This window comes from Poecilia reticulata, unplaced genomic scaffold, assembly GCF_000633615.1.
Source record: "Poecilia reticulata strain Guanapo unplaced genomic scaffold, Guppy_female_1.0+MT scaffold_233, whole genome shotgun sequence".
Taxonomy (NCBI): domain Eukaryota; kingdom Metazoa; phylum Chordata; class Actinopteri; order Cyprinodontiformes; family Poeciliidae; genus Poecilia; species Poecilia reticulata.
The window spans coordinates 44016-55527 of NW_007615027.1; the positions used below are offsets into that span (position 1 = coordinate 44016).

Below are 11512 nucleotides of genomic sequence, written 5' to 3' on the forward strand. Positions count from 1 at the left end.
GAAACACGAGGACCAGGTGGAGAAACACGAGGACCAGGTGGAGAAACTCGAGGTGGAGAAACTCGAGGTGGAGAAACACGAGGTGGAGAAACACGAGGACCAGGTGGAGAAACACGAGGTGGAGAAACACGAGGACCAGGTGGAGAAACACGAGGACCAGGTGGAGAAACATGAGGACCAGTGTGGAGAAACATGAGGACCAGGTGGAGAAACATGAGGACCAGGGAGGAGAAACATGAGGACCAGGTGGAGAAACATGAGGACCAGGTGGAGAAACATGAGGACCAGGTGGAGAAACGCTGTTAAAAGATGATTTACTTTGTATTGGAGTTCTCACAAAATTATGACTTTATTCTCCTAATATTACAACGTTATCCTCGTAATTAAAAATAAAAAATCGAAGCCCGGCCCTGACGGTCACAGAGTTGACCTGAGTTTAAAGTCTGAATCAACAGAACACGCTTGTCCAACAACATGGCCGCCCTGGCACACGCTTGTCCAACAACATGGCCGCCCTGGCATCAATCTGAATGATGAAACAAAATAATATCCATGTCCAAACATTAAAAAGAAAAAATTCAATTTGTAAAATCTATTTTGTTATTTGTTAGGTTAACCAACATGTTTTGCTGTCTGGAAGTAGCTGGTTCTGTAACAGTCCAGTCAAAGTCCTGGCCTAAAGATTAGCATTATGGTGACTTGACTGGTTTTGAACCTTGTGGGGTATGAATACTTTTGGACTACGCTGTCCCTGCCTCTTTCGTTTCTGTTCTTCGGGAAGCGTGTTCTGACCCGGTTCTGTTTCCAGGGACGACATGTACTACCGGGCCGTCCACGGCACCGCTGTGCTCTTCCTCCAGAACGATGCTGGCTTCGGGAAGTGGGCTCCGACTCCGGAACGTCTGGCGGAGCTGACGGCAGCGTACCGCCCCTCTCTGTCCCGCACTTCCTCCCTGTCGTCCCCTGGCCCCGCCCAGTCTGCCCCTGGAGACAGAGACTCCGCCCCTAAGGCCTCTGATAGGACACAGAGCGCGTCGATATCACCTGGCAGCCATGACAGCAACAACAACGGCAGCAGCAGCAGTAGCAGCCCTCAGGACAAGCTCACTGCGATGTAGAGGGGCGTGGCCACTGCAGGCCACGCCCCTAATGTAAATGTGTGTTTACGAACATCACCAGTCCCTCACCAGCACCTGTAGCACATCCTCACCTCTTATCAGTAATCTACCACCGCCATCAGGGGGCGGAGCCTCATTTAAACTTCACTACGTCTCGTTAGTCTGTTGGCTGCTCTGATTGGTTGAAGCTCACCTGAAGCTGAATGACGTCGGCGTCTGAACTGCTTCAGAGTTCCAGCAGTAAAATCCACCTGAGGGGCGTCCCCTGATTTGTTGTTATGGCAGCTATCATGTCTGAGACCCAGGCCCTATAGCAGGGGGCGGGGCCTCGGCAGCAGAGGGGGCGGGGCATCAGGTAATCCTGGTACTGTGACGAGTAGTCATGGAAACGATCTTTCAGTCCCAATCCAGTTCTGTAATTCACACGAGATTAAAAAATACAAGCTGTTAAGGTGAGCTTTAGTCTGACCCAGTTTAATTCACACCAGATTAATTTGGATTAAACCAGATTAATCTGGTGTGGATTAAACCAAATTAATCCAGTTTAATCTGGTGACCTCTCTCATCTAGTTTGGTTCAGTTTTTTAAATTTAATCTGTTTTGATTTCTTTGATTCATTACATTCTTGTTAGGTCTGGTCTGATCTAGTTTGATTTGTTTGGGCCTAATCTAATCTGGTTCATGTGGTACATCCAGTATGTACAGGATTAGGCCAGATAAATCTGGTATGAAGGGATTAGGGTTCTGTTGGGACGGGATATAACCAGATTAATGTGGTTTAATCCAGTTTAATCAAGTGAACTTTGTTGTGGTTCAATTCATCTTTTTATTTTTGTCTGCTTTGATTTCTTTGATCCATTACAATCTGGTTAGATCCAGTCTGATCTAGTTTGATTTGGTTGGACCTAATCTAATCTGGTTCATGTTTGTTAGATCCAGTGTATTCTGATTTAATCTAGATGGATCCAGTCTGAACAGGTCTGGGTTAGTCTGGATTAATCTGGATAGAACCAGTTTTATCTGGTTTTAACCGGTTTTGTCTGGGTGTGTCCATCTTTAATAGGAAAACAGTTGACTCCTCCCACTGAGTGCTCTCTGATTGGCTGGTGGTGGACCTATCAGGCGCCTGTCTGTGTGTAGATAGTGTACAGCCGGACTGATCTGAGGTCTGTTGGTGTTTTGCTGTTGATCAGTTTTTTATTTGGTCTAATTTAACCTTTTTAAAGAGATGAAATGTGTTTGTGTGTTTTAACCGAACCAAAGTGTTTATGATGTACAGTAGAGCCGCGTATGACAGCTGGGCTCCTCCTGCTCTGCATGAACCCGCTGGAGGAAGTTCAGACCTGGACTCGGTGGTCTCCTCCGGGGTCCTTCCAGCTTCAGTGTAAATTCATTCTGTCCTTCGTACTGCCTGCAGAAAACCTGCAGCTTCTCTCCTAGTAAAAATATATCAAGCCCAGTACGACCAGTCACCTCGTCCTTCTGCACACACACACACACACACACACACACATCTTTCTATCTTCTCGAGGACTTCCGTCAGTTTTTCATTTATCTGACCCGTGACTCAAACACCACTGCCCCTTATGGGGCCAGGCTTTAGGCCCCATAAGGGGGATAAGATATAACTGAATGTCCACGATGAACCCGGAAGTTAAAGTTCACCTTAGTCCGACCCGGTTCGGTTGTATATCTAAACCCAGTTAAATAATAGAGTTCTGTACAAACCGCCCCCCGGTCCCATAATGAGCTTTTATTTTGAAAACTGGAGCCGGAACCTGGAGCTTCTATTTTGACATAACTGGCCGGAAATTTACCAGCTTCACTTAGACGGAAATGATGGTGTAACTTCCTGGAAGTAAACATCAAACTTAGGATCGATTATTGATCAGCAGCAGATTAAACAAACTTTTAACCTCGCGTCCAGTCAGAGGGCCGAATCTGTACCCGAACCACGTTAAGTTCCGTCGGTCTCTGCTGCTGTAGCCACCGTTAGCCTAACCGAGCTAACGCGATTCAACCCGGAGCTGACTTCACCGAAACGAACCGCAGCAGAACTTCGGAGCGGGTCCAGCATGGGAGCTCATCGCAGCGAGGGAGGCCGGGAGTGGCTGGAGCAGGTCGGAGCGGAACATCTGGACCAGAACCCGGTAAGAATCCCGGAGGAAGAGGCAGCTAGCTGCGGCTAACGGGGCAGCTAGCTGCGGCTAACGGGGCAGCTAGCTGCGGCTAACAGCAGCCCCGATTTTAGCTTAAAATAGTAAATATAGCAAATATTCTTTGATTAAGTTACTCTGTTTTTAGTTTCCTATAATTTTCGGTTTTATTTCATTTTGTTTTGTTTTTATAGGTTTTTTTCATCTTTGGTAATTGACGTATTTACTTAAAATTTTATTCTTTTACTTTAAGCAAACCAAACTATAATGAAACAAATGTTATTTTAGGTTTTTGTATGGAAGCCTATTTCTGCCACCGGTAAAAATAAATCATTTCAAAATACTGTCTCTAAATAATGAAATACCATCAAGATCTATCTATCGGTATGTGTTGTTGCCATTTATGTTAAATTTTGTGAATTTAAATTTCTAGCATTTTATTTTTATTCTTTAAACAGAATATATGCAAGTTAGTTTAGAACCAAAATCTGTAATTTATACATTTGGAATTGTTTTGATTACTTTGGTAACTGTTGGACCCTCCCATTAATTTGTTTTTTAATGATTTTTTGAAAATGTCTGGTGTGTTGACGGGAGGTTTTTGAAAAAATATATATATATTTTTTTACCACTTTTTGATCTTGAAACGTCAGATTAAGTTAACTTCCGTTTTCATCTAAGTTGTAAATTGTAAGGGTGGGAGGAGGGGGGGGTGGTCTTCATCCTGGATCTTCATCCTGGATCTTCATCGTCTCATTATTTTGAGACACTATCAAAAATAATGATCATTTATTTTATGTTTTTTTACCAGAGTTGTGGAAACGGGCTTCCATATTTTTGTTTCAGATTATTGATTCTATATTATATTTATCAGAATTTTGTTGCAAGTTCAGAACTTCACTGTTGTAAATTCTGTTTTGGTTTTGATAAACTTTTAAAACGGAATGAAATATTTATCTAATACGTTCATTAACTTGCTTCCAAACCGATCAGAGGAAACTTTGAGCTTCATTTAAAGTTTAATTACAGTTTCAGATCAACAGAACCGATTCTCTTCTGGACCACCAGAACATTTTCTCTGGTCAGAAACTGAGGATGGGAATCTAAATTTAGTAGCTCAAAATTATTCATACCTCTGGCAGATTCAATTTTATTTAGTAGGAAATACCAGTTTAATATGAAATAAAAAATATATGTTACCTATTTTATTAGGACCTTGTTTATAATGATGATGACGATGATGATGATGATGATGATGATGATGATGATGGAGACACTGAACGGCCTGTTCTTCATCAACTAGAAGCCGTGGAACCTGATGATCAAACATCGACACGTCCAGAGACGAGGACGGCGCTCACACACTGCAGTCAGGTGAGTGCGGCTGGACTGTGGTTCTGCTGGTTCCGATGAGTCCAGTTCTGACCCGGTCCAGTCTTATCCCGTCCTGTGTTCCACCTGTGAGCAGCTACACGGATCCCCAGGTGTCCATGGACCTACTGAGGGCCGTACTTCAGCCCAGCTTCAACGATGACATCATGGCGGTTTTCAGAAAGTACCAGAAGGTCAGAGGTCACACCGTAGGGATGGGGCCACGCGCGGGCAGGTGTGGAGTCTGACCAGGTGCGTCTGTGTTGCAGTTCTTTGAGAAGGCGGCGGAGAATGTGAAGGAGAACGTCGGCAAAGACGTCCAGACGGACCAGCTGATCCGGGAGGCCTGCAGGAACGTTCTGGAACATGTGAGGTCACTTCCTGTTTCCTCCCATAGCAGCCCACTCTACCCACACTCACCTGGTTCTGTAATGTCATCACCAGGCCAAACAGCTGTTTCCAGAGGTGGAGGGGAAAAGAACAGGATCAGAAGTCACGATGAAGGTACACGCCCTCTGACTGACCAATCAGAGCAGGCTGTGACCCAACTTGGTTCTGACCCGGTTCTGTTTGTGCTGCAGAGATCCAGAGCAGCTGATGAAGACTTTGTGATCAGAGGAAATATTCTACCTAAGAAGGTAGCGTGTTAGCCAGGTGTGGCCTGAACATCTTCATGTTTGACGTAGGACTAGGCTATGTTAGCTAGCTTGCTGGCTAGGCTATGTTAGCTAGCTTGCTGGCTAGGCTATGTTAGCTAGCTTGCTGGCTAGGCTATGTTAGCTAGCTTGCTGGCTAGGCTATGTAAGCTGGGTAGCTAACAGCTACCCTAACCCTAACCCTAGCTTTGTGAGGTGGCCATGTTAGCTACTAGCTTTATTGTGCCCTTTGTGGGTACGTGCTAATTTTTTTCTTGGTTGGCTAAACGCCGAATCAGGTGAGGTTGTTTACTGTTGCCTTCGTGTGATTGGTCCGTCTCTGTCCTCAGAGGAAAAGTCGTCCAGGTCCGGTCGTCTCCTCGGACCGTTCCGCCAGCTACCCTCTGTGAGTACCTGACCAGGTGACATCATCAGCGTCCAGGCAGACCGCAGCACCTCATTGGTTTGAGTTTTTCTCCTCAGAGTGAAGCCGAAGGCGGAGCCTGTGAAGAGGGAGGGGCCAAAGGTGAGTCTGTTCTTAAACTCTGACAGGTGAGCTTTGAAGGTGTGCTGTTGGCTGGTTACTGCCACCTAGTGGTCAGGCTGAAGGGAGGAGCCACTGCTAATGGAAATCACCTGTGAGGAAGTTGACCTGTGTGTGTTTCAGTGGGATCCATCCAGACTCAACGACGGCAGCATGTTCGTTCTGGGCTCCAGAGCCAACAAGTGAGTCACCGAACCAATCAGAAACGGGCGTGATGTCATGGTGATGTCATGAGATCGGCTTTGATCAACTTTGTTGAGTAGCTGAACAGGAAGTGAGTGATTGGCTGCTGTGATGTCATCGCAGGGCGCTGGGGATGGGCGGAACCAGAGGGCGGATCTACATCAAACACTCCGACCTGTTCAAGGTGAGTCCGGCTTCCTGTCACATGACCTCTGAGTGCAGGCGTGCTGCTGACCTGCGGGGGGCGCTGTGTGTTTCAGTACGCCGCTGACGCCAAGGACAAGCAGTGGCTGGCAGAACGGCACCACATGAGGGCCACAGGGGGCAAAATGGTGAGAACTCTGGTACCACCAGAACATTCTGGTTCTGTTGGCGGTTCTGCAGAACCTCTGGTCTCTGATTCTGACTCGTTTCTTTTCAGGCCTACCTTCTGATTGAGGAGGACATCCTGGATCTGTCCCGCAGCGATGAGTACAGGTGAGTTCTGGTTCTGTTCTTCAGAACCGGCCGTGTGCATTCGGGTCGGGCCAGATGAAACCTGGACAAACGGATTCAGGCTGAGTCAGCCGAACTGATGCACTCTGGACCAGAACCTTACAGCATCCCGACTCTGACGGTTCTGACCCACAGCTCATTGAACTGGATCAGAACCAGACTGGGATGGTGGGAGGAGCCTGTTCTTCTTCTCCTGTTTCAACCTTCAGTTTCATGTTGTTCCTGATTTTTGATCCTTTTGAGGTCAATAAAGTATTTTTCAATTGGTTCATATTCCTTTCCTGCAAAAAAGAAATGGACCATTTTCTTAGTTTATTGTTGAGCAGGAACAAAATTCTCAAACCTTTAAAAAGCACATGGTTTCCATGGTAACCCGCGTGTTTTCCAGGGACTGTCCGGACGTGCGGATGGATGAGCTGAAGCCGTTTGGCGTTCCTCCCTGGATGGTGGAGAAGATGCAGCGCGCCATGGAGGCTCAGAGGGACAACGAGCCCTGAAGGTCACCTGACCCCGAGGCTCTGATCATGTGACCCCTCTGTAACAGTTATGGGCCCGGCTGACCGCAGCATCACAGGACTGTGTGAATGAAAACAGGAGGCAGGGCTTTTAGGTTTGGTGTATCTGTGTTGTTGAGTGATTTGAATAAAACCAGATAATTACAGCAGCACGAAGAGAGACGAGATTATTGACTCAGAATAAATTAATTCCAAAATCATGAAGTCCAGAGTCCTTTTTCTAGCTCGCCATCTTCAGATCCAGATGAGGATCTGATCCAACTGGACCTCCTGACCCTCTCAGACAGAGGGGCGTACTCGGCCACCATCAGCTGAGACGTTCCAGGCTGTAAGTTCAAAGATTTGGATCAGTTTGTGTGGAAGACAGCAGGAGGTGAGGCTTTAAATAAGCTAGCAGAGTTTGGGGCAACGCAGGAAGTGGGCCCGCAAAAATAAAAGTCCCTAACTAATTTCAGGTTACACCATTATTTTTATTAGATGTTTGTTTTCTCTGCTGAAAAAAAACTGTTTTGTAGACAATGTTCTGCTGCCTCAGCTGTGATCAGCTGACCTTTGGTTCTAGCAGACATGAAACTCAACCAACAGGATATGACATCACATCTTTATTAGAAAAAACACCAGAGTGGGCGGGGTCACTCGATTCCTTCCTGCTTGTCTTTAATGGCGACCCGGAAGCGTTCCTCCAGCAGCGACAGCTCACTGATCAAGTCTGTGATGGCATTGGTGAACGCTTCCTGGGGAGGACACGACATCACTTCCTGTTAGACACCACTTCCTGTCAGCAGGGATGCATCTTAGCTGGCGTGCGCATGCAAGTTACCTGGGGACTGTAGTCAGGTGTGGTCTGGACCCGGATGACGATCTTATGCTCCAAGGGGTGAGGAACTTTATAACCGGCGAACAGAACCTGAGGATCCTTCAGCAGCTGACTGGAACACACACACACACACACACACACACACACACACACACACACACACACACACACACACCTGGTCACCAGGACAGCCTCCCTGCTGGGCCTCTGGTTTGTTTGCATTCAGGTAACAAAAGTGAATGAAAACTGAAGAGCAGCAAAAGCAAAGGAGGTGGATTAGCAGCTGATGTCATGGAGCTGCTAGCAGTTTGACTTTGTTACACAGCAACAGTTTTCAGTCAGAGGCCCTTTTAGAGATTGCAAGACTGACTGCTACTGGAGATCCTTCACAGCATCACTTGGTGAATCTGAGTTATAATATTTAGTTTCCTGTTTGGACAAATGAAGGATTTTTATTTACTGATTCCTGTTATCAGCTGTGATGCCAACAACCTGGAGCATCAAACTTAAAGCTCAGGATTTACAATCATTCCAGATATCAAACTGATTTATGACTAGAAGTATTAGCGAATTGATATTTCTAATTATATTTAGACGATATGAAACATTATATTTAAATTTAATTACATTCCTCCTGGTACAAAATGTCAGTTTTAATTCAAGATGTCTGCCATTAAACCAGATTAATCTGAACATGAAATCTGGATTAAACTTTTTCATCTTTCATCATTTTCAGGTTAAATCTACATTTTTCTCGGTTCCGTTTGGACCGGGTCTGTCTGCTGTGTGGTTCCGTTTGGACCGGGTCTGTCTGCTGTGTGGTTCTGTTTGGACCGGGTCTGTCTGCTGTGTGGTTCTGTTTGGACCGGGTCTGTCTGTCTGCTGTGTGGTTCCGTTTGGACCGGGTCTGTCTACTGTGTGGTTCTAAATGGACCGGGTCTGTCTGCCTGCTGTGTGGTTCTGTTTGGACCGGGTCTGTTTGGACGGGTCTGTCTGCTGTGTGGTTCTGTTTGGACCGGGTCTGTTTGGACCGGGTCTGTCTGCTGTGTGGTTCTGTTTGGACCGGGTCTGTTTGGACCGGGTCTGTCTGCTGTGTGGTTCTGTTTGGACCGGGTCTGTCTGCTGTGTGGTTCCGTTTGGACCGGGTCTGTCTGCCGTGTGGTTCTGTCTGGACCGGGTCTGTCTGCTGTGTGGTTCTGTCTGGACCGGGTCTGTCGGTGTTGTGTGTGAGTTGGTCTCACGCTCGGATGATGTTGCCCAGCGTGTGGTCCTCCTTGTTCAGCGTGAACAAACAAGCGTTGGGAACCTTCGTGTCTTTGCTGATGCTGATCTTCTTCTCTCCCTCAAACAGCAGAAATGACTCGAAAGCTGGAGGAGCGTTCATCTTTCCGTCCGAACCGAACGTGGATCAGAAGTACCGCTCAGAAACACTTCCGCTCGACTGCGTTTCTTCCTCTTCTTTAGTGTTTACCTACAGCTTGTTGCACTAGCGCCATCTACTGGATTTTACTTCCATTCATTTTCTTCTTCTTCTTTTCATGGCGGTTGGCAGCAACGTATTGATGTGCATTACCGCCATCTACTGGAGTGGCGTGTGGACCGGGACGCTACATGTGCATTATACCACCCAAAAAAAATATCCTTTCAATTTCGTCTTCTTAAGGTGTTTAAGGTAAAGAATAAATTATTCAGAAGTATAAATTGTGTCTAAAATATCTTGTATATTTAACTGTAATTTATTGTATTGTAATCTACATATTAATTCTCTTCTCTCAACAGAATATTTGGAACAGAACAACTAAACATGTTTTACTGTCTCTTCTTGAAAACAAAAATTACGTTTTCTTTCCTCAGATTCTCTTAAAGGCTCAAAGACCTAAGCCATTATTCAACCACATTTACAAACTCGAGTTCCCAATTTCAACCTTTCAACGGTCAATATCAGGCCCAAATATTTTTCTGCAACTAATAAAAACATGTTCTGTAATTTTTGCAGCAATTTCGATGTTTCCCCATTTTAAAAAGAGTGCCTTTTACTTCTTATTCTGCTTATAATTATGTCCTCCATCCTATTATTCCACCAATTCTTGTAACATCAACTGTATTTTGTATTCCACATAAATGTCTTGTTTTTACCTTATTATCCACCTAATTTTCTATTATTTATTTCCAAACACCTTTTCCTTCACATTTAGATAACTTTATCAAAATCCACATTTTTAGCAGTCTGTAGACAACCTGAGTCCACATTGTTTCTATACTTTTGTAATCTAATCTGTATTGGCTATAACTTCCCTTTTCAATGCTTAACAGACTATAATAAACCACTACATTTAAGTTTGTTTTGTATATTTTTGTTCTTTAATGATAAGAGTGTGAATAAACCTCAGCAGATTTATTTATTGTTTAATATCAAAGTAATTTAATATTCTGACATTTCAGATCATATTTAGCTTTTTTCCAATTCATTTACGAAAATTGACTTATTGACACTGGAAAACAAAAAATAATTGGAATATTTGTTTTCTTTCGGAGTTTCTATTAAATTTTGAAGATTTTGTTAAAACTCCTTGTATGTGACGTCAAACTAAAATCGTAATTTACGGAGTTTCCGGTTTAATTTCCAAACCGACTTCTTTAATAACCAGCTGTCTCATTGGTGCGTTTTGGATTATTTGGGTTTGAAAGTCGGACGCTGATTGGCTGTTGCCGAAGGAAAGTCGGTTTAAACTGAGGGGCGGGAGAAAGTTCAGTTTATACTCCGAACCGGCAGCAGCTGCTTCTGGACTGAAAGTGAGCTGACACCGAACCGATACCAGGTGAGTCTCTGATGTGGACGGGTCAACCAGCTGACGCGTTTACCTGCTGGGGTCACGTGCTGTTTGGATGTTTGTTTATTGGTTTGTTTACTCCGGTCTGGGGAGACGGACAGGGTAACGGCTGTTAGCATGTAGCTAACGGATTGGTCAGGGTTCTGACCCGGAGCCCGCAGGTACCAGGGGCCGGGGCAGGTCCGGGCTCTGTCCGGTAGCTTTGACCGGGTTTCAGAGTTCGGCCCGGTGTTATGCCCAGAAAAGCCCCCCTGCCCAAATTTGCATCCCCTGTCGCGGGAGCGCGCATCGCTCTAAGCTCTCGCATATTGACGAGGAAACGGATAAAAATATGACCGAAGAGGAAATTTTTAAGATATTTGTAACATTATCACGTTTCCTAACCATGTAATCCCTAATACGGTGGGTTTTATTTCGCAAATTATTTGAAATAAATACGGTTTTTACACTTTTATTGACACAATGAGTCGAACTTTTTTTCAGTCCGTGTCTGTTGTAAACATTCTCCGCAAATGGTTTGAAATTCTCTGCTTTGTCTTTTGATATCATAATAGCTCAAAAGCATCACAACAGAGACCCATTATGTAGAACATTTTATATCATGCTTCAGTTCTAGTCTGTTAATGTAGGAGGAAATGCAACTTAATTTATGAGCCTGAAAATATTTGCATCCGTCTTGTTGATATGAAACTTATAGCATTAGCTCAGAGAACAAGTGTAATTACGTAGAAGAGATTAAATCATTTCAACTCTTTATTTCCCCCAATTAGCACAGGGATGCATGTTTTGGCAATATAGATTTTGAGCCTGCCACAATATGCATCCCTTCTTTATTCCCCACAAATAT

General features: G+C 44.8%; 4 protein-coding genes and 1 long non-coding RNA gene across 10 annotated transcripts in view; 4 read left to right on the forward strand and 1 right to left on the reverse strand.

Moving 5' to 3' along the window:
• Positions 1-2577, forward strand: part of pcif1 (phosphorylated CTD interacting factor 1) — a 21688-nt gene extending 19111 nt beyond the window's left edge. For both annotated transcript variants that reach the window (XM_008402460.2, XM_008402461.2), the window contains exon 16: positions 809-2577. In XM_008402460.2, coding sequence (XP_008400682.1) covers positions 809-1118 — 310 coding nt within the window. In that variant the 3' untranslated portion in view covers positions 1119-2577. The remainder of the gene's footprint in view (positions 1-808) is intronic.
• An 87-nt stretch (positions 2578-2664) lies between these two features.
• On the forward strand, positions 2665-7221 carry LOC103460350 (deoxynucleotidyltransferase terminal-interacting protein 1). 2 transcript variants are annotated; one of them, XM_008402462.2, is made up of 13 exons: positions 2665-3268; positions 4578-4648; positions 4743-4839; positions 4915-5013; positions 5090-5149; positions 5227-5283; positions 5631-5686; positions 5764-5806; positions 5948-6006; positions 6131-6191; positions 6268-6339; positions 6429-6484; positions 6891-7221. In XM_008402462.2, exons 1-13 carry the CDS (start codon positions 3194-3196, stop codon positions 6997-6999), a joined length of 915 nt encoding a protein of 304 aa, XP_008400684.1. In that variant the 5' UTR covers positions 2665-3193; the 3' UTR covers positions 7000-7221. The 2 variants fall into 2 exon arrangements, with proteins under 2 accessions (XP_008400684.1, XP_017158757.1); XM_017303268.1 differs by having other exon boundaries at positions 4581-4648.
• Positions 7222-7604: 383 nt separating this feature from the next.
• On the reverse strand, positions 7605-9323 carry polr2j (RNA polymerase II subunit J). Its single transcript, XM_008402463.2, has 3 exons — positions 9076-9323; positions 7838-7946; positions 7605-7751 (listed from the first exon to the last, which is right to left on the reverse strand). The coding sequence occupies exons 1-3, from the start codon at positions 9216-9218 to the stop codon at positions 7650-7652; spliced, it is 354 nt and encodes a 117-aa protein (XP_008400685.1). The 5' UTR covers positions 9219-9323; the 3' UTR covers positions 7605-7649.
• An 88-nt stretch (positions 9324-9411) lies between these two features.
• LOC108165950 (uncharacterized) lies at positions 9412-10171 on the forward strand. The gene is made up of 2 exons (XR_001776271.1): positions 9412-9506; positions 9614-10171. It is a non-coding gene; the product is annotated as an uncharacterized LOC108165950 (long non-coding RNA).
• A 310-nt stretch (positions 10172-10481) lies between these two features.
• LOC103460352 (ubiquitin-conjugating enzyme E2C) overlaps positions 10482-11512 on the forward strand; it is a 4898-nt gene continuing 3867 nt past the window's right edge. The window contains exon 1 of one of the 4 annotated variants that reach the window (XM_008402465.2): positions 10482-10653. The gene's annotated coding sequence lies outside the window, so the exon portion shown is untranslated. The remainder of the gene's footprint in view (positions 10654-11512) is intronic. The other 3 variants (XM_008402467.2, XM_017303272.1, XM_008402464.2) reach the window with 3 other exon arrangements.